At 38.6% G+C, this 21,228-nt stretch overlaps 5 protein-coding genes across 11 annotated transcripts in view; 3 read left to right on the top strand and 2 right to left on the bottom strand.

Moving 5' to 3' along the window:
- Positions 1 to 632, bottom strand: part of LOC128260355 (1-phosphatidylinositol 4,5-bisphosphate phosphodiesterase) — a 50,273-nt gene extending 49,641 nt beyond the window's left edge. Inside the window, exon 1 of the mRNA XM_052993293.1 lies at positions 130 to 632. The gene's annotated coding sequence lies outside the window, so the exon portion shown is untranslated. The remainder of the gene's footprint in view (positions 1 to 129) is intronic.
- A 592-nt stretch (positions 633 to 1,224) lies between these two features.
- LOC128260359 (39S ribosomal protein L33, mitochondrial) lies at positions 1,225 to 1,920 on the top strand. Its single transcript, XM_052993303.1, has 3 exons — positions 1,225 to 1,380; positions 1,437 to 1,540; positions 1,769 to 1,920. The coding sequence occupies exons 1-3, from the start codon at positions 1,340 to 1,342 to the stop codon at positions 1,816 to 1,818; spliced, it is 195 nt and encodes a 64-aa protein (XP_052849263.1). The 5' UTR covers positions 1,225 to 1,339; the 3' UTR covers positions 1,819 to 1,920.
- A 264-nt stretch (positions 1,921 to 2,184) lies between these two features.
- On the bottom strand, positions 2,185 to 4,433 carry LOC128260357 (bifunctional lysine-specific demethylase and histidyl-hydroxylase NO66). 2 transcript variants are annotated; one of them, XM_052993299.1, is made up of 2 exons: positions 4,305 to 4,433; positions 2,185 to 4,245 (listed from the first exon to the last, which is right to left on the bottom strand). In XM_052993299.1, exon 2 carries the CDS (start codon positions 4,239 to 4,241, stop codon positions 2,229 to 2,231), a length of 2,013 nt encoding a protein of 670 aa, XP_052849259.1. In that variant the 5' UTR covers positions 4,242 to 4,245; positions 4,305 to 4,433; the 3' UTR covers positions 2,185 to 2,228. The 2 variants fall into 2 exon arrangements, with proteins under 2 accessions (XP_052849259.1, XP_052849260.1); XM_052993300.1 differs by having other exon boundaries at positions 4,309 to 4,431.
- Positions 4,434 to 4,895: 462 nt separating this feature from the next.
- On the top strand, positions 4,896 to 18,786 carry LOC128260331 (DNA repair endonuclease XPF). 6 transcript variants are annotated; one of them, XR_008268128.1, is made up of 8 exons: positions 4,896 to 5,186; positions 5,249 to 5,410; positions 5,829 to 6,425; positions 6,487 to 6,641; positions 6,695 to 7,533; positions 7,601 to 8,604; positions 9,386 to 9,837; positions 18,289 to 18,786. XR_008268128.1 is itself a non-coding variant. In XM_052993234.1 (6 exons), the coding sequence occupies exons 1-6, from the start codon at positions 4,954 to 4,956 to the stop codon at positions 8,540 to 8,542; spliced, it is 2,928 nt and encodes a 975-aa protein (XP_052849194.1). In that variant the 5' UTR covers positions 4,896 to 4,953; the 3' UTR covers positions 8,543 to 9,012. The 6 variants fall into 6 exon arrangements, 1 of the variants encoding a protein (XP_052849194.1); XR_008268126.1 differs by having other exon boundaries at positions 7,601 to 8,599; XR_008268127.1 differs by lacking the exon at positions 18,289 to 18,786 and adding an exon at positions 13,302 to 13,899 and having other exon boundaries at positions 7,601 to 8,599.
- LOC128260332 (uncharacterized) lies at positions 14,419 to 15,094 on the top strand. Its single transcript, XM_052993236.1, has one exon. It carries the CDS (start codon positions 14,537 to 14,539, stop codon positions 14,825 to 14,827), a length of 291 nt encoding a protein of 96 aa, XP_052849196.1. The 5' UTR covers positions 14,419 to 14,536; the 3' UTR covers positions 14,828 to 15,094.
- Positions 18,787 to 21,228: the final 2,442 nt, after the last annotated feature.

Consider the following 21,228-nt stretch of genomic DNA (forward strand, 5'->3'; position numbering starts at 1 on the left):
GATGTCAGCTTAAATGAGGCTCCTAAAAGTGGGCTTTAAAAACTAATTTCGCATTTGCAACCCCTAAACACAAAACTTTTAAAATATGCAAATCAAAAAAAAAACGCATTTTTCGCAGTCTTTACTTACCTTTGATTCTCTCCTCCTTTTCCCCTTTTTCCTCCCTTTATTCCTCTCTTTTTGGAGCTTCTTCCGCGTCTGTCTGTCGGTGTATTTGTTTGACTTTGATTCCGTTTTGTTGATTTTTTGTTGCTGCTTTTTTGGTTTCTGTTTTTTGATCTACTTGTTTTGTTTTTTTGCACTTAAAAAACTTACACCGCAAAAAAAGAGTTGTTTACCACGCGCAATCTTAAATTCTCGGGAAACCAAAATATAAGAAAAACAAGGGCGCAATGCAAAAAGGAGTGACAAAAAGCGCGTTGCGCTAATTTTTTTTTTTGCTTTCTGAAACGAAGGATTGACTTTGCGCTATTTGTTTTGATTTTTGTCTGTGACAGTTTTTTTGATTTTCACCGTATTTTGTTTTTTACCCGGAATTTTCGACGTTTTTTTATTTGTTTTTATTTTGTCTGTTGTTGTTGGTTTCTGCAGCACAAATGAAAATTCGCGTCCGTTTCGCACGAGTATGAAGATTGGTGTGGCCAGAGTGGAATAGTGTGACCACAAGGCACCCAACAGAATCTGAAAAACGAGACCATTAAGCTTGGGCGCAAACCACTGTTTGAAACTTGAATATAATGTAGTAGGCACTTAAACCAATGTCTTGATTTCTTGCTTGCATTTTTAATTTATATCTTTGATTTTAATCATAGTAATTTAAAATTATTCTTGGGTTATTTGTTTTTAGATTTTTTCATATTTCCATCATGCATTCCTTCACACTCAAATATCTTTACATTAAATAGCAATTATTCTATAATTAATAACTTTTGAATTTTTTTAAATTGTAATTTTTAAAGATTGACAATCGTTTAGTAAAAAGATAATCTTGTTTGTCCAGGACATTTTTTTGATACCGTACCATAAATTATAATTGAAAAATAATATAAAATTGCTGAAACTGTTATTTATGAAAATACGTTCTGCAAGCTTTCAATTACTGCAATTAGAAATATTTTGACATTTTTTATTTACAGTGGTTTACACTTCTTGAGCTTTTGAGATTCAAAGTGCGCGCGCATGAAGCTTTACATCGACCTATCTGGCAACTCTGTCGCAAGCCAACTGACTATCGATAAGCACAGTCAGCTGTTTTGCGTACTTATCGTTTTGCTTGCACAACAATTTTGCGGCATTTTTCCAAAATTTTACTAAGATTTCTTCAATTAACTGAAACAAAATGCGTCTAACCAGTGTTTTATTCAAGAAAGTGAAGAGCAAGTAAGTGAGATTGGTTTCCTAACTGCATTTTTCATTAATAACTATGGGTTTTACAGGCGAATCATGGTTGTGCTGGAAAGTGTGGTCAGTGGACATCAATATAATGCTTTTCGGGATCGGTTGGCCGAGAAATTGGAGATAATACGCTTCGATCCGTACAGTGAGTACTGCCTACGAGAAATTTGCTCAAGCTGCACACCAAGAAGGGCATTTTTTCTATTTTCAACTGATTTTATTTTAATCTGTTGAATTTAGTTCACCTCGAATGAATATAAACAAATTTCTTTTACTATTACAATATAACATTTTATACTTTAATTTATGTTCTTTAAAAGTGTAATAATCATAGCTGTTTTCTTTTCTTTTACTATACTTTCTTTATTTGCAGTTCAACAGGAAAGCCTCTATCGCGAACGCAAGAAAATCCGCAGCGCCTAAGGAGTATCCCATTTATTTTTGATATTCCCTTTTTTAGTTAGTGTCAATAAAACAACCATTTAAATAAAAATAAACAAATGTGATTGATTTCCCAGCATAACTTGAGAATTACAAATTATAATTTATTATACAAAAAACAAAATAATCCAACGAACATAAGTTGGGATATTAATTCTATGACATTTTTGATCCCCTTGGGATTCCTTTAGCATGTCCTGGATCTTGGATTGGTTTTATGACATCCAATTAAAAATTCTTAATTATTTTATGGTCTCGGCTTCAAGAAACCGCATCACATATTCTGCAGTCATCTGTTTCTGATCTATTTTATACATTTCTCTTGTTTCTCTCGGTGATTTCAGTACATTTTTAAATCTTTTTGTATCCAGATCCAGTAATCATTCAAATTCTTAACGATCTTCATCATATAATGGCTTCTCGGTCATGAGGAGACCCCGTTCCCACAGCGCAAGGGCAACCTCCACTTTGCGATCCGCATTCTTCATGGGCAACTGGCCCACCTTAATGTACGATGGATAGGCGGCAATTAGAACCTCAACGGCAGCCCCTTCCGCTGGCAGAATCTCCATGAAGGTGGGCTCGTACTTGCAGTACTCCAGGGCATTGTCCATATGATGATAGATCCTCAGGTTGCTGCCATCTTCCTCTTTGACGAGGCGCAGGATATTGGCACGCAGCAAGCGCACGGATGTCTCCTCAGTGATGATATAGTCGCAGTTGCAGTAGCCCTGGGCATTTACCTCATTTCGGGAACCGAAAACAGTGCGCAACTTTTCCTCGGGCAATAGTGTCGGTGGCAATGCCTCATGCTGGAATTTCTTGGCCAGCTGATCCACGGCTTCATCGATTTCCTGGACGGAGGGCATCAAATGTTTGCGAACCAAGTTCTGCACATTCTCCACCAGTTGATTGCGCGATTGGCTGTGGACGGAGCGAGACTGTGATTCACCCAAAACTTGCCAGGTGTGCAGCGGTAGACCGCGACGCAGGGCCACACTCTGTGAGACAGCCCGTTTGAGAACAATGGGCATTAGTTTCTCGAGCAGATTGGCATAGGCCTGCTGCTGGTACACACTCAGTGTGACGTGCAGCGAGTGCTGATTCTTTTCGGTGATTGCCTGGTGAACGGTGCCACGTGGAAAATATAGGACATCGCCGGCTTCCAGCACCTCGTCGAGTATCGGCTGACCCAACTGCTCCTGATCATAGTTGCCCGACGAGATCCTGGCCAGCAGATCCGACTTATGCGGCGGCTCGTACAAGCGCCAACGCTTGCGTCCCTCCACTTGGACAACGAACGCCTCGATGTCATCGTAATGGGGTGCAAAGCCTTGACTATTCGGTGGCGTTAGGTAGACATTTGCCCCCACCAGGCAATGGAAAAACTCCTGCAATATGCTGCACACCTGTCGCAGTCCTGGCAAATAGGTGGATGGATTCAACAGGCGTATGCTGCAGCCATCCGCATAGAAGCCCCAAACGGCTGGCGGCATGGCCCGGCCCTCGGGATTCAAGGTCTCACGCTTGCCATCCTTATAGCTGGTTATGTCCAAATTGATGGTAAACTGCAAATGGTGACGAATCAGCATGTCATCGATCATCTTGAAGGAAATCAGATCGCTGTAGTATTTGGGATTCTTGCGCTGCACCAGGCAGGCGTTCTTCTCCCAATAGTCGGTGAAAAAGTTTTCCGGCAGGACGGGATTGATGATCCACTGCAGAATGCGACGACCTTCTTCGATGCTGTTGGTCTTGTGGACTTCTTTTGGCTGAGTTGGGATTATGTCTTGTCGCTTGAGACTGCTACTGCGGCCCCATTGCAGTTTAATGCTTGTATTCTCTTCTTTGTTTGAGTCCTCGGAATCCTCTGGTGTTTCCAGTTTAATCACCGGGCTCTTAGCTTTGCCCTTTTTGGGCAGGGGACATGATTTGGGTTTGGCTTCCGGGGATTTGGCGGCTGTGGAAGCCGCTTTACCTGCTGGCAAAGATTTTCGCACCAAGGGACAGGCTAGAGCCCCTCCATTCACCAGAATTGGTTCGGTTTTTTCCAATCCCTCACTGCGCCTCTGTTGTTTGCGATTGGATGCGGCTGGTGCAGTTGGTTCGTTGGTCGCCTTTCCCGCCTGCTTTTTGTTGCCATTGGCATCCTCTGGCGGCGAGCGTCTTTTGCGATCTGTGGCCTTTGCTGCCTTCGATTTGCCCTTCACGGCGGCAGCGGCTTCTGGCGAGGATTGGCTGGATACGTCACTCCAAGACACTGCACCATCGGTGTCACTATCATCATACATCAAATCCTCTAGATCTATATCGTATTCAGAATAAGCCGGTTTCTTGGCTTTAGCTGTACCGTTAGTTCTTGGGCTCTTGGACTTTTTGCCCGAGGATGACACCGCTTTTGGCATTATTCTACGTATTTAAAAAATGGAAATTAGTTATATAACAACGTATATGCAGCTTTAACGAACCTACACAAATAACGAAACGATTACTGTGATATATCGCTATATTCTGACATAAAATTGAACTTTAAAAATGGTTTGCTGCACGTGCTTGCATTTACAGTTAATATTGCCGGTCTCCTCTATGGTTATCGATTATCAAAGCAAACAGTGGCAAGAGTTGCCAGATCAGTGGTTGCAAGTACAGTAAATAGCCAATTAACGTTACTGAATTACAATAACAAAATGTTTAAATTAAAAACATATGGCTTAAACATTCTTGATTGATTACAATTCCTAACTCCACAAACACTTTAAACATTTTTATAACGATAACAATGAAACTGTATATACGATATATTAAATACATTTTATTGTTTTATTTGTTTTGCGGTCACCAAAATGTTAGTGAAATGGACCAATTGAAGCAAAAACTGTTAAAAGATTTAGTTTAATAAGAGTTTTAAATATTATTTAATTAAGCATATTTGACAAAGTGCCTGACGATTTTTTTTGGCACATACACCTAGTAATCACTGTATTTCTATATTGGTAAACAATTTATACCGATCCGGCAACTCTGTCGCAATCGCTTATCGATAGCCCCGAACAGCTGATTGAATTGAACCGGCAGATTTATCAAGTTGCGAAATAGAATTGGGAGCTTAATCCAAATATGTCCGATTTGGAGCCGGAAAATGAAGAAAAGGTGGCGGAACAGGAGCAGCCTGCGGAAATGGATCCCGCCAAACTGCTGGAGACCACCGCCGCTCTTCAGGAGGACGAGGATCTGGCAAATATCGTGACAGCCGAGGAATATTTGATGTGCAAGGATGTGGTCCTCTTGGAATACGAAAAACAAATGTTTCTCGATCAGGTTCAGGCGGATGGTCTTCTAGTTTGCGCCAAGTAAGACCTGTAGGCTATACCTATGTATGCGCCAAATTTAACTAGATTTATAATCCCTACAGGGGCCTGAGTTACGAACGCGTTTTGATCAATATTTTAAAAGCCTACAGCGACTCGGGGAATCTGGTACTCGTGATCAACAGTTCCGACTGGGAGGAGAAGTATTACAAGTCCAAAATGGAACCCAAATATGTCCACGAGGTGGCCAATACGGCTACAGAAAGGTGAATCCGGAAAATCACATTAAAAATGGTTAATGACGGGTTTTAAGGGTAGTTACAAAATTTGTTGTATTATTAATAATATTTGTGATCAGAATTTTATTGTATTTCTTAAGGAATCCATTTATCCATATCAACTAATCAACTATCAACTAATACAAACTATTATAGCATATTTTAAATTATTCACAGGATTTAAGCAAGGAGCGTTTTATATGGTCAATAATTTTGATAGTTTTTGCTTTGTTATAATCATTTTTTAATTTACTCCTTAGCCTTAAAAACATGAATATTTTATCAATAATATCCTGGTATCAGTGTTTAATGAGCTTCCCTTTCACTCTGATTAGTGATTTTTCTCTTTGAACTGCAATTTAAATTTGAATTTATTATAAAAAACTGTGGTTTTTTCAATTCCTAGAGAGCGAGTTTATGTGGAAGGTGGCTTGCAGTTCATCAGCACCCGTATCCTGGTTGTGGATCTGCTGAAGCAGCGCATTCCCATCGAGCTGATCAGCGGGATTATTGTCCTGCGGGCGCACACCATCATCGAGAGTTGCCAGGAGGCGTTCGCATTGCGATTGTACCGGCAAAAGAATAAAACCGGCTTCGTGAAAGCATTCTCCAGCAGTCCGGAGGCCTTCACCATTGGCTACTCGCATGTGGAGCGCACCATGCGCAATCTGTTCGTGAAACATTTGTACATTTGGCCTCGATTTCATGCCACCGTTCGTGGCGCCCTGCAGCCGTGGCAGACACAAACAATCGAGCTGCATGTGCCGCTCAGCCAGAGCATGACCGCGATTCAAACCCACATCCTGGACATAATGAACTTTCTGGTGCGGGAAATCAAGCGGATTAATCGCACTGTTGACATGGATGCGGTCACCGTGGAGAACTGTGTGACCAAGAAGTTTCACAAAATATTGCAGGCCCAGCTGGATTGCATCTGGCATCAGCTCAATTCACAGACCAAGTTAATTGTGGCCGATCTCAAGATTCTGCGCAGTCTGATGATGTATGATTATGAGTTGTAGTCTTACCATGTTTTTCATTATTAAATTAATGTATTTCTATAGCTCGACCATGTACCACGATGCCGTCAGTGCATATGCCTTGATGAAACGCTATCGGAGCACGGAATATGCCCTGAGTAATTCAGGTTGGACTTTACTGGATGCCGCCGAGCAGATCTTTAAGCTTTCGAAACAGCGTGTTTTCAATGGACAGCAGGGTAAGCTTATTGGCCCAAATGAAATACAAGTTACTACCAATTTAATCACCTAGAATTTGAGCCCGAACCGTGTCCCAAATGGCAGGCTCTCACGGATCTGCTCACCCAGGATATACCCGGTGATATGCATCGCTGTAGGCGAACGGAACAGCCAAAAGTATTGATCCTCTGCCAGGATGCACGCACGTGCCATCAGTTGAAACAATATCTCACGCAAGGTGGGCCACGTTTTCTGCTCCAACAAGCACTGCATCATGAAGTGCCCGTGGGCAAACTGAGCGATAAGTACGCCAAAGAGAGCCAAGGCAGCCGGGAAGCCCCATCCTCCGCAATGAAGAAGCCCCTTAAAGAGGAGGCTGCTAGTTCTCAAACATCTGCCGCTGCTGCTGCAGCTTCTGCTGCTGGTTTAGATGAACTCGCTCAGCTTTTAAGCGAATCGGAGGCAGAGGGGCAGCACTTTGAGGAGAGCTACATGCTAACCATGACACAGCGGATGGTGCAGCAGGAGCCTCTATTGGACATTAAATCCGATCCAGATGTCTCCATTTTTGAAACCATACCAGAACTGGAGCAATTTGATGTGACAGCGGCACTGGCGGCGGTTCCGCATCAGCCGTACATCTGTCTGCAGACCTTCAAAACGGAATCAGAGGGAGCGATGGCACTGGAGCACATGCTGGAGCAACTGCAGCCGCACTATGTGGTCATGTACAATACGAATGTGACCGCCATACGTCAGCTGGAGGTTTTTGAAGCCAGGCGTCGGCTGCCGCCTGCAGATCGGCTGAAGGTTTATTTTCTAATCCATGCACGCACGGTGGAGGAGCAGGCCTATCTGACCAGTTTGCGTCGCGAGAAAGCCGCCTTTGAGTTGATTATCGATACCAAAAGTGTGAGTTGCGCTGGATTTAAATTATTTCAACTATTGCAATCACATTTCACTGTAATTTTCTTTATAGAAAATGGTGATACCCGAGTACCAGGACGGCAAGACCGATGAAGCCTTCTTGCTCTTCAAAAACTATGATGATGAATTGGCGGGGGAAAATGCGAAGAGCCGCCAGGCAGGTGGCCAGGTATCGCAGGCACCCAAAGAAACGCCCAAAGTTATTGTGGATATGCGTGAATTCCGCTCGGATTTGCCGTGCTTGATTCACAAGCGCGGCCTGGAAGTGCTGCCCCTGACCATTACGATTGGCGATTATATACTTACGCCGGATGTTTGTGTGGAACGCAAGTCGATTTCGGATTTAATTGGTTCTCTGAACTCGGGCAGATTGTACAACCAGTGTGTGCAGATGCAACGCCACTATGCGAAGCCCATTTTACTGATCGAGTTCGATCAGAATAAGCCGTTCCATCTGCAGGGTAAATTCATGCTCTCACAGCAGACGAGCATGGCCAATGCGGATATAGTGCAGAAGTTGCAACTGCTAACGCTGCACTTCCCAAGGCTGCGACTCATTTGGTCACCCAGTCCGTATGCCACCGCTCAGCTTTTTGAGGAATTGAAGCTGGGCAAACCAGAACCGGATCCCCAAAAGGCCGTGGCCGTGGGCAGTGACGAGCCAACGGCCGGCGAGCAATTGCATTTCAACAGCGGCATCTACGATTTCCTGCTACGTCTGCCCGGCGTTCAAACGCGCAACATACACGGTCTACTCCGGAAGGGTGGCAGCCTGCGGCAGTTGTTGCTGCGCAGCCAAAAGGAACTGGAGGAGCTGCTGCAGTCGCAGGAGAGCGCCAAGCTGCTGTACGACATACTGCATGTGGCCCATTTGCCGGAGAAGGACGAGGTGGCCGGCTCGACGGCGCTGCTGGCAGCTGGCAAGCAATTTGGCGCCGGATCGCATAATCGCTTCAGGAAGGCGGCAGCCGAATCGCGAAGGGGTCGTCGCTAAACTGAATGGAGGTGGAATACAAATAGGCTGCTGTTTGCAGGACATCAAAAGGATAACGTAATGTGCGGTTTTTGGGTCTAAAAACAGGCATAAACCAACTATATGCTCTGATTATGTCTGTAGGACTTACTTGCTTATAAAAACGCGAATTCTTAAGAATAACATATTTTATTCCCTATTTTGGGTTATAATTATTGTCCCTGTGACTCATATGGGTATAAAAATGAGCATAAATAACTCAAATTCTTAAGAATAAAATCCCTTATTCCCTATTTTAGGGTATAATTTTGGCCTTTACAAATATAATGCTTTACATGGTTATGAAAACTAGCATTAATCGACGTTTTGATTCGATTATGTCTGTAAAACTAACCATTTACAAAAACGCAAATTCTTAAGCATTGAATTCCTTATTCCCAACTTTTGTCTAATTAAATGCATTACATAAGAATTATTTATTTTGAGTCATAATTTAGGTCTACTGAAATATCTTTGTATCGTATGAACTCTGTTATATATATTTAATTATTAAAAATTTCGAAATATAAAGTTAATGACAAAAAATAATAAGGCAACATTTTAATTTGTGCAAGCCTTTGATATCAATTTAAAAAAAAAAAAAAAACAAATTCTTATTTAACAGTTACTTATTTTTGGCCATAATTTTGTTCTTTTAAAGTAAAAATATTTTAAATAATTTCTGCAAAAACATTTCGATGTTTTCAATTAATCGTATGAAAGAAAATTATCCACAATGTGTGATACAATGCATGCCTTTCCTTTCTATAATGTGAACTTTATATATATTATAATTTAATTAATTACAAATTTGTTTATTGATAGATTCAAGGCATAAAAGTGGGAAAAGCAAAAACTGATGGACAACCAAGACAGCCAGTAGTCTCTGCACCAAAGTGCCGAGCAAACAGTCAGACAGGCAAATTATGGAAATTTTTTAAACGTTGCAATTAAGACGACTAGGGAATGGGATGCAGATGCGGATGCGGATGCGGATGATGAGGTGACTGTCTGGCCGGCAGACAGCGTTGACCGTTGGGAGGCGACAACTGCGACAGCAAACTGCAGCCGTAGCCTTTGGGATGAGCGCTTAAAAATCAATTTTCAATAAATTTTTAATTACCCCCGCGCACTGGACGTCTGTACCTGTCCATCCCATAGGATTTCCCTTCAACAGCACACCTGCAACATTAACAGCCAGTCCGTGCGATTTACAAGCAGCTTTAAACTGCATTTTTCATCCACAATTAACCTGCAAAGCAGCCCCAAACTAAGATGTAAGTGCATTTTCTTATTCATTTTTCTTCTCTATAAAAGTGTTTCTTTGCTTTTATTTTTTTTTTTAATTCTTTCTTTAAATTCCTCATCGAATTCTATATTTTTTTTAAGGAAATTTTACTGTTCTTGTGGAAAGTAAAACTTAAGGCATAAGAAATCAAGACCAGCAGTGATTAAACTTAAGGGCAATAACAAGGGGAAATAAATGAACTCTGGGCATAGCACTGCCCAATGCACATCGAAATCCTTTCCAGATTTAGTGCATAATTTCAAAAACCAGAATAGGCGGCCAACGGCAATGAAATTATGCGCGGTAATTGGCATTCAGATTGAAATGAAGTGGAATGATGTGAATTTGAGAAGGGATTTTTGAAAGGGGAGCGTAGAACATTGAATTGTATGCACATTATCTCCTCATACAGATTGCTCATTAAGTGGAGAAAGCCTCGAATAGTAAATCTTCCACCTTAAAAAAAATCAAAATTAAAAAAAAATCGTAATAAATTTATAAAAATGTGATTGTTTCCTTTCTTTTTTGTTTTATTTTTTTTATTAATTAATATTATTTATACAAATCATTTGTACAGTTTATATGCTTGAAGTGTAGGGCAAGTGTACTTTAATGCGATCCCATCCGGCCGAATTCCTGTGCGTGTTTGCTTTGCCTCTCGCTTTTTGTTGCGCCCGGCTGCGGCTCATTGGGCAATGCGCGCTTAGAGCGTGTTTCTGATGGTTGGCATTATCTCCGGGTTCGGTTGCCACCTCCTCCGGAACGGGGGAAGGGGCATACCCCCCCCCCCCCCACAAAACCAGTAAATGTGTGTAAGCGAAGGCAGCATACACAGAAAAAAATAATACCTGAAGGAGTTATTATTACACAAAAATAGTGTAATAGCGCCCAACAGACATTGATGCGTTCACAGAATATTTTAATAGAAAACATTCATGATTACAGATAGATTTTATTTATCTTAATATTAATATGAATACAGTTATAAAATATAATTGTTGAAATCGGATGACTATATCATCGAAAAAATAAATAAATAATTTTAAAAAAAGTAAACCTTTGCATTTTTTAAATTGATTTGAACATACCTCAAAAATATTGTGTCGATATATAGTAATAACGTATTATTTTTGAATTAAGGTTTAACTAGGTTTTAAATATGTTATATGTAAAATTCAAATATAGTTAAAGAATATTTCAGTAGGCAGGGTATTTACACTTTGGCTTGCCACAATGTACTTTCTTTCTTATTCAAACTGTATATGCTTTTGTTGTTCAATACTCATCAAAAATATATAGAAGTAGGCTGCAATTTTTTAAAATAATGTAGACATATTTAGCGGTGTACTTTTCAGCGCAAGTGAATCCAAAATTTGGCTGCCGTTGGCGGCTCGTCTTTGGTCTTTTGAACTGTTTGACTGGCTTTGTGGCCTTTCGATCCAAAAACGATCCGCTCCGGTGTGTGTCAAAGCATATTTGCCAATTGGCTGCGCTTTGTGCTCGGCTAAATCGGGAAATGCCAGGGGGCCGAAAGTCTGCATTGGAGTGGGTGGCCGGGGGAGGGGGGAGGGGTGGAGGAAAACTCATGAAGGATGGGGCACAATTAAAACTCCATTACAGCACTCTTGTCCTGCTACTGATTTTTGTTTGCCCCGGGGTGTCGGTTTTGACTCGCCCTCGTCCTCCTCACTATTTTCCCCATTTTACCCATTTTACCCAGTTTTCTATTTTCCATTTTCCATTTCCCTTTCAGACTTTCCCTGTTTGGCCGCAACAAACGCTTCAATCAATGGACAATGGGGAAACCTGAACCCGAATGCCCCCAAACATTTGGCTCCTCTCGTTTTTTTTTTTTTTTTTTGCTTTTTTTTTTGTTTACCCACCCACAATGACAATGTTAATTTTCTCTCAACGAAACCCAAATGGATCTTTGATTTGTTGCAATTTTCTTTTATATTCTAGTGCGGCTTGTTGTTTGTTTTTGTTCAGGGATTTCGAGGGGCTCCGAAAAAAAATAATCCAATGCCGAAAGGCTTAATTCGGCGGATTTCGGGAGGTGTAATTGATTGTTGTACGTGGGAATTCAGGAAACTGGCCATTTTAATGGATTCAGGCACTATGAATTTTTTTTGCCAATAAAGATACTTTTGGTTCGTATTTTTCCCATTTGTATGGAACAATACAAAAAACAATTGTAAACTAACGATATTTAAGATTTGCATTATTTGCTTTACTTGCTTTACATAAAACCAAATGAAGTTCTTGGCAAACTTTGCTAAGCAAACAATTTCGCATTATTCATGTTTATTTCGAGCCATTAATAATCTTCATTAATTAGTTCAAAACCAGCACTTGTACACAAGTATGCTCAAAGAAAACTTAAAGTGGGCAAATTAAGCAAGACAAACAAATTCAGTCGAGTGCAAAATGAAATTAGCTGAAATTCCGTGAATTTAATTGAACAAAGTTGTCTCGACTAATTCGATAATTGATTGGAATTAATTGCAAACTTTTTGCATACTTCATTCATGGAATCCCCCCGCTCAAATCCAATACAAAGTCCATTATGGATTGCCAATGGCCGGCAAATTAAAAGCCGCATCGTTAACCGCAGGCATCATTAAATATTGGCAGAAATTGATAGAGAAAGTGCCTGAAATTGGCAGTTTTGTACTTGTTATAGGGGGCAAATTAAACGTTAGAAAGCCAAAAATTCAATTTAAAATACTTTCGGTACTTAAAGTTAGTTTAACATTTAATCCCAAGCAAACAAAATAAAATCATTTATAACTACTTTAAGCAATAATATCCTAAAGCAAGAATTTGATTTGGCATTCTGGAAGTCGCACTTTCATTAGTCAAAGTCAAAGGCAAAAGGGACCTTATTTCTGGGGCGTTTTTCATCGATTTTTGCTTAATTTCATTAGGGCAGGACGAAACTTGTTGGGAAATTTGACACATTTCAAGGCCCCCTGGCATAAGTAATGCCTTTCGCTGTCAAGAAAGCGAGCAAAATGCATCTAAGAATTTATGGCAGCCCCACCACACAACAAGTGCACAAAAATACCTTTATGTGAATGTGTGGAATTTCACTGCTCAAAAAATAAATAATTAATCCTAAAAACAAATAGTTTTAGAATCCAATACATAAGTTTAAGTTTTCTTAATGTGTGTTTTAAATCAACAACTCCAATTATGTTTTACAAATTTTATTAAGAAAACGTTTGTTAAGAGATACAAATTAATCTTAAAGCATGCTTATAAATATAACATGTATATAAATAATAATACTTCAATTTATAAAACATTTATGAGGACCAAATAAAAAATAATATTTTTATTTAATATTTTAATAATAACTAAAATTTTGATATGTTTTTCCAGCGATTTATGTAGTTTTCCTTTCAATTTCTTTTCGATTAGTGTGCTAAATGATATGTATCTCTTTCTCAGATTTTTCTACATGTTTCACAGAGCTCCTCCAGAATTTAAAATTTGCATCTAAGCCAAATGCAGTTAAGCTGGACATGTTTCACTGATATGTATACAGAGAAGCACAGTAGTTCCTGGCTTAAAAGGGCGGAAAACAGTGGCTCGGCCGTGCCGTTTTCGAGGCAAGACTGCTTATCATAAATGACAAATCTAGAAGTGAATGCGAATGCTAAACGACCAACAAACAACTAAATGGGCCAAAAGAGTCAGAGGAAAATCGGAATGGGAATGGGAATGGAAACGGGAATGGCTGGCGTTCCAATTTTCCTGCATTTGGTGTAAATGTAAATGTAAATGTAAACGATATAATCGCCCCTCTCCATCTGTTTCGCTTGATGTGAGGTTTAGGGGAAAATTACCGCCCAAATGGGGCGGCCAAATGGAAAACACAGAACGGTAGCAGCCAAAATAAACGAAAGCCATGAGCCACAAGTCCTTAAACTTGTTTAAGGAGTAAAGAGGCGGCTCTCAGAATTCTGCCCTAATGGTTGTTTAACACCAAATCGAAGACTTCCTAAAGGCTAACCCTCCGGAAAATAACTATTTGGCCTAACTAAAATCGGCAGTCTTTTTCCCAACTCGATTTGGTCGCTTAGAACTAAGGAAAAAAGATTTTAAGATATGTAGCTTACAAGTTAGCAAAAAGATGTTAAGATATGTAGCTTACAAGTTAGCGAATGCTATTCCTATTGAAAAGTATTTTAACAACTTTCCTATTGCACTTTAAAAATAAATATTATAAATTGGGTCAAAAATGCGAAATAAAACTCACATGAAAATCGTTATCGGTACGCTTTTTAGAATACTATTAGATTAAATAAGATTTAAGTAATTATATAATTTGTATAATCTTTAAATCTAGAAAAAATAATTGTTTTAAATGTGGCTTGGTAACGACTTTTGGTATTTAACGGATCACTTTGTTTATCACTTCTTTTTAAAAGTTTCTGATACTTGATCAATTAAATTGCTTTATGATAAAATAACTTAAGTAAGTTAGTTAAAACTGATTTATTTTATTTAAAGGCTTAGTAATAATGCTTGTAAACTTAAGCAATGATTTCATTGAAAAAAAAAACGGTTTCTTTTTGTTAGGAAGCAGTGACACAGTCCTCAAAATTCACTTAAAATTTTTGAAACATTTAAAATTAGTTTTAGACTGGTCATTTTTGGCAGTCCTTGAAATCTGTTGTGTAATGTCGCGTTACCTGCACGCCGATCACATTTTGGAGGCCTTCAATGTATTCCACAGACCATTGGTTCTGGATGAGGTGGCCGGATTTGTGGCCGAAATGGAGGCCAAGTCCGTTGATGAGGTGCGATTGGCGGTGGACAATACGTTGACTGCCGGCTGGATGCACGGTTTTTTGGACTTGGAGGATGGCATGTTCACACTAGTTTGTGACTATTGGGGTGACGGACAATCAATTCAGGGCAGGAAAAGCCGACGACACGTGGCGAAACCGAAGCTAAGGAGGTCCTGGTAGGCCTTACGACAGTCCTTTCGACACCCGAAACGCTTGAGGTTGTGCATTTTGCCGATCAGATCATGTCCTGAGGCTTTCAAAGTCCTGAAGCGTCAACTTTCGCTAACCGAAATCGCGGACTTTGTGAGCAGCTCCTCAAACGGGGACTCTTCCGAGGTTGGCAAGTCATTGAAGAAAACCCTCGCTTTGGCCCTCAAACATCGATTCATTCGGCAGGGCATCTAAATAAATAGGGTGTAATGTTGCGACATAAGATTTACTTAGAGATAATAAATATAAAAATTCATACAATTATTAATCAATCAATATATGTATAGATATAAATTTGCTTATCAATTAACAGATATTTATCAAACCCATTTAATATTATTAAAAATTGCTCTTTGAGCAATGGATTGGGGTCTCTTTAGAACATCATAGCTTTATATTCATTAAATAATATGTTATACCTTTTGCCTAAAATCATCGGCCACTTAAAACTGAATTTTTTAGAAAATGTCCAAAAGTTAAGTTTAGTGGAATGCCACTTTGGTTTAGGAAGTTCAGTTTTGGACAAAATTTTGCATGAAATCAAAATCTTCAAAAATAGCCAAATAACCAAAAAAATAATGTTTTTTAAAATAGTTTACTAATTTAAAAAGTATTTTTTTGTTTTTAGCAAAAAACTTTGTTTTCGGAATATTTGAAACTCGAATGGCTAACAATTTAGTCAACAAAAAGGTGGTAAGCCGCTTAAAATCATAGTGAAGTGGCAATTGTCGGCTTTAATTTTTTTCTTAGACGTCGTCAGTTAAAACGAAGGTGAATGTTCCATGATCTGGGTCTTATTTGCCCCGTGTCACCAGATTTTCACCCGACGCCCTGCTCCTGGACGACAATTGTCCGACATGCTGCCTGTTTGTTGGCCATCGGGGACTGAGTGCCTGGCTCCTGGTTAAGTGACCGCACAGGGACCCATTTGGTGACCCAGTTCGTATTGATTTCGGCTCTGGAAAGCCCTCATCCAGCTCCATCCCCTCATCATCATGTCGGCAGTGTGAACAAAGCACAAGCCGTTGGCTTTTATTGTTTGCCAGCCGACGGCCGTAGAATTCCCCAAAGTCAGACGACGGAGTTCCGAGTTCCATCGAGATGGAGTCTCTCCGATAAGCTCCCACCTATGCAGACCCAAATTGGACTGTCAGCTGGCTGTAATTGTGTGGGTCTAATTGCACTGGGCGAAAGACAAGTTCCCAAAAATTCTTGATTGACAAAAAAACTGGTTTATTTTTATATACAGTTGCCGTCTATAAATAAACAATGTAAAGTGATAAAAAATACTTATTATTTTATTTTATCATAGGGTTTACCTATCAATAAACAAATTAGAATAAAAAAAACTTTAATATTGTATAGTTTTTCAAGAGCAATGAAAATTGTTTATAATTCATAAAAATGTACTTTCTAATATAAGGTATAAAATGATTTTATACAAACATCTTCGCTCACTTGCATTTTGTAAAGGAATACAATTTTGAACTATTTATTAATATTTTAAAATATTATTCTTATGTAATGCGGATTTTATTTTTTGTCAATTTAGTTTATACAAACATAAAAAATAGTGTATCAAGTAGCTACAAAACTACCGCAGGTATCTAGTCCTACACAAAAAAAAAATATTATGTATAAAAAATGGTTTTCTTTTTATACTAGCACAAAACATTTCCAACTCGATTATAAACTATTATAGATTATTGTTTAATTTTAACATGTTCCAAATTCATGCCTAGTTTTTCTCCCAGTGTTGGGCAGTGTGTGCTTGTGTTGCGGTTAAAAAGGAACTGCGCCAACTTATAACGCAGCCAACTTCAACTTCCACTTCCGTTTCCGTTTTGCTGCCCAGACGAAGGACATTCACCACGTCCTTCCCTTTTCGTCGCCCAAAAAAGAGAACCCCCCCTTCGCCACCCCTGTCCTCTTTCGTTTCCTGTGCCCTTTGGCATTCGCCGAAACTATTAAATCACATTTTACGAGCGTTAAGTGCACAATTAAAAGCATTTCGTTAATGTGGAAAATGTGGCGCTGTCTTGGCTCGGACTCGCTGCCACGCCTCTTTTTTTTTTCGAACCCCACCCATCCCCTTGACTGTAAGAGAATATTCCACCCCCTCTGCCATTGTGATGTAATTAAATTTTCAGCTGGCAGGCCGCGCATTGCTTTGCGTTCACCTTGGGTCCACTTTTTTTTGGGGCCATCCCACAGTTAACAAAACATTGGATTTTGGAGGGTCATTATCCTGAAGGTGCCATTATCCCGGCTCTCCTGTGTGTCCTTGCTGCGAGAAGAAGCAAACTAAATCGATTATGGTTTGATGTAAATTTCATTAGAAAGTTGTCTTGTGGCCAAAAAAACACCCAAAAGATTGTGCCTTAATCCCCAGCTTAGGCCTAAAATCTGTCGAAGGAATTATTTATGAAATTCGATTGAATAAAAGCATACTTATTTTTGTTGGGCACCAAACCCCCCTCTCCTTTGATTTTTCAATCTTCTTCATTAAGAGAAAACGCAAACTAAGTAAGTAATATATGAGTCTTAGTAGGCGTGTAAAGTGCACACTTGAATTGTGGGGGAGGTGGGTGGTGGGTGGTGGAATGCATATCACCCACACCTCAAGACCATCCACTCACCCCCCTGCAACCCCCATCATCGCTCTTTACGCATTCGTCTAAGTGCGAAAGCATGTTCAAGTGTGTTGCAAAATGGAAAGCAATGTGTTACTTTATTTTTTTTTCTTTTCCAATTTCTCATTTTGCTCTCTTTGCTCATCACCAGCAATGACGTCACGCCCCTCCGCCCTAGCTGGGCGTGTGCGTGGCCGATTCGCGGGCGGATGACATTTGACGGTACAAAGTAGCGCTGTCCCCTTACTACCGAAAAAAAAAAACTTACAAGGTGACTGCAAAGAAAAGGACATCCCTCGATTTTGTCATGAAAAGAAGTGCGATTAAAAAGAACATGATAATTTAATGGCCTTAACAATTTAAAGGGAAAGTGCAATTAAAAATTGTTATAGTTCGATTTTGTTAGGATAGTTTATAATTATAACAGCACATAAAAAAATGTTTCGTAAGATGGCAACTCTACAAAATTAATTTTTTTTTTATTAAAAATGTATAAAATTATGTTTTTCTAATAGTAATTCTATATACTATATACAAAACGAATCTTAAGATAATGGACTATAGATTATATTTGTAAAAGCACTTAAAAATTTTTTGGTAAGATGACAACTCTACAAATTAAAAATTTACTTTTTTCTGTTAAATTATTAAATCAAAGGTACTTATAAGATTTTTTAAACTATGCCGTTTACCAAATTTAAAGTTGTTATAGAGGTTAAGTGGTTATACATAACTAATCCATTTTTAACCCCTTTTTTTCAATGTTTCCTAAAAACTAGTTTAAATTCCTGTTTTCAGCTTTGAAAACTTTCGATCCACCCTAGCTGCAGCTGCAATGGAGGCATACTCGACTTGTGCACCGTTTTTCTTCCTTTTTTGCGAATATGCCAGCGCTTCCGGCGCTCTCCTGATGGCCTGCTGTGTGTCCTTTGATATTTGGGGATGCAAAGGAGGATGGATATGGAGCCACAACACTTTAAAGGCGAAACATTTAGTTTGTTGCATGTTTGGACATGTTGCTCGCTGACTCGCTGTACGTGACATTTTGCGGAAATGGAAACCCAGCTAGAAGGCAACAACAACCAAAAGGGACACAAGGACATGGAAGCAGGATTCACCACGATAAAGCCAGAGCCAGAGATGAAGATGCCAGCGATTTCTTATAATTTGCATTGAAGTTTTGATTGCCACAAAGAGAGCAGCAAGGCGAACTGAGACGGGTACAAATGCATGCCCCAAAGGAAATTGTCAAGAAACATGGAAAACAAAGCTATAACTCAAAAGGAACACATACGCTAAAATGATTGTATTTCTTCACGTACATTTAAAACTGCATTTTATATGCCTTAAATTGAGATATCTTAAACTAAACTCAAGTGTTTAACAACAAAAAAGAATTAATTAAAGGTTAAAAACAATAGTAAGGTTTCTATAGTATTTTTATATTTTACTAAAATAATGAAAATTTATTTATGTATTCATTTGCCTAATTTGTGTAAAGACTGGACTTAATTTTATCTTGAGGTCGTCTAAACAATTAAATTTAAATATCTGGAGTTTCCAAAAAGCTTCTTGCTGTAAAATTCCATTACATCCAAAGTTCTGCAAAAAGTTTCGACAACTAATTTCAAGGTCCTTCCGCATCCCCCCATTAACCTTTCGCATACAGAGAATAGCAGCAGCATAAAAGCAAATTAAAGTTCGCCTTTGCCGGACATCATCAAAAAGGTAAGTTTATGTGCAATCACGGATTGCCATAAACCGTCTAAATAATGAAGGGGACTGGGGATGATTTTAATCGAAGGGATCAGGTAGCACACGACCCAACAAAAGCGTACCCAATTCGTTTTCCGACCAGCTCAGTGTTGCTCAAATATAGATAACTAAATCCAGCAGTAAAGTCTGGCCTACAAGATACTAAAGTCTTCACAAAACAATTTAGAAAACTAAATATTCTACATTTTTTGAAATAGTTTACTTTAAAACTGGAGAAAAACTAATATGATATGACTAACTTAAATTTCGTATTTCCACGTATATTTAAAAACCTATATATAACAAATACTGCCAGAATTTCTCAACAAAAAATATTGATGATTTTTTTATATATGCACAAAGTGGAACAATTTGAATTCTTTATTTATCACAAAAATTCAGGCTTTTTAAATTTAAAAAGTCGATAACTAAAACAAATTTCAAAATTGGTTTATGTATATAAATGTCAGTTTATAGATATAAAAAATTTTCTTTACAGAATATTAGCAATTACAATAAAATAAATAATAGTCTAAAATTATGGCAAATTAACTTGTTTAAGAGCTCTTAAAAGTGGTTTTATAGTTTTGTCACATTAATATTTTAATATAGTTTTGCTATTTTATTAATATTGGTTTTTCTGGGACATAAAACAGATAGACTTCCAACTCAAATGCAGGACATTGGTTGAATCCCCTGACACCGGGTTTTCTTGCTTTTTTTTTTTCTTTTTCTTCAGCTTCTGCTGGTATTTCTGTGTTTTTTGATATTTTTTCTGTTCGTGTCCAAGTTGTCCGGCGGTGGCTAAGTCTTAAGACCCATAAAACCCATGTAGCATAACTAATAGGTCTTTGCCCAGGAGAGTTTTGTTTATTCTTTGCTCTTGCTTTTGCTTTTGCTTTGCTTCTGCTTTGCTTTCCTTACCCCCATAGACGCCCTCGATTGCAGTTCAATGCACGAGCGTTGAAATTGTTTTCATTATTTCATTTCATTTGGCCCGTGCCATGTGCACCTGTGAGTTATGGCCAGGTATCGAGCCGTGGATTAAAGCCAAGTTATCCTCCCTTTCGGAAAATCCTAGGTAAAACACACCTCCTCCCTTCCCTTTGGTGCATGCTGTGGCAAAAAGTATGAGCCATTAAATAAATACCCGCTCCAATCGGAAAGGGCAAAGAAAACGCGATGGAAAGCGTAGCAAAAGGAAAAAAAAAACGAAAGGAAAATATAGTAAAATGGAAAAACGTCGCCAAAGAAGTTCAAATAAAAATGCATAATTCAAACTTAATGCAAACCATGCGTAACTAACAGTGTTGTCCTATAATCACGTTCAGCTCTCAAGATGTGATTTCGAATAAAAATACATACATGACCGCAGAGGGTCTTAGATTGAACAATTTAACATAAATATTTTTGATTGCATACACATATATTTTTCAAAGATTCCTTTAAGTCAATGTAAATTAAATGCAAATACTTAAGATGAGTTTATTTATATAATTTATACAATTAATTCCATTAAGTCTTGGTTTATTACATACTTAATTTGATTTGAGATTGTATCTATAATAATTATAAAGCATACATTTTGTCTAATACATTTTTTTTCAAAAGGATTAAATACTTCACTAAGCATTTTTAATATTATTACTATATATCATAACAGTATTTCTATTGAAAGATTGTCTAATATTTTTTGGACTTTAGTTAAAATGTTTTTCATATTTTTACAATAAGAAATGAAAACTTAAATATAAGATTATTTTTTTTTCTATGTCCTCAAAAATTTGTATTGCGTTACCTATTTTTTGTATTTTATTCAATCAAGTTAACATCAAAAATTGAAATTCTGTGGTTCCAAGGTGATTAAGGACCACTTTAAGCGGCTAAAAGGAAAAGCTGCCGAGCTTTCCGGAAAAAAAACCCACAGCTTTTCACTGTGATCGTTCACCAAAGGATTTTTTCATCGACAGGGGTACATACACA

This window comes from Drosophila gunungcola, assembly GCF_025200985.1.
Source record: "Drosophila gunungcola strain Sukarami chromosome X unlocalized genomic scaffold, Dgunungcola_SK_2 000021F, whole genome shotgun sequence".
Taxonomy (NCBI): domain Eukaryota; kingdom Metazoa; phylum Arthropoda; class Insecta; order Diptera; family Drosophilidae; genus Drosophila; species Drosophila gunungcola.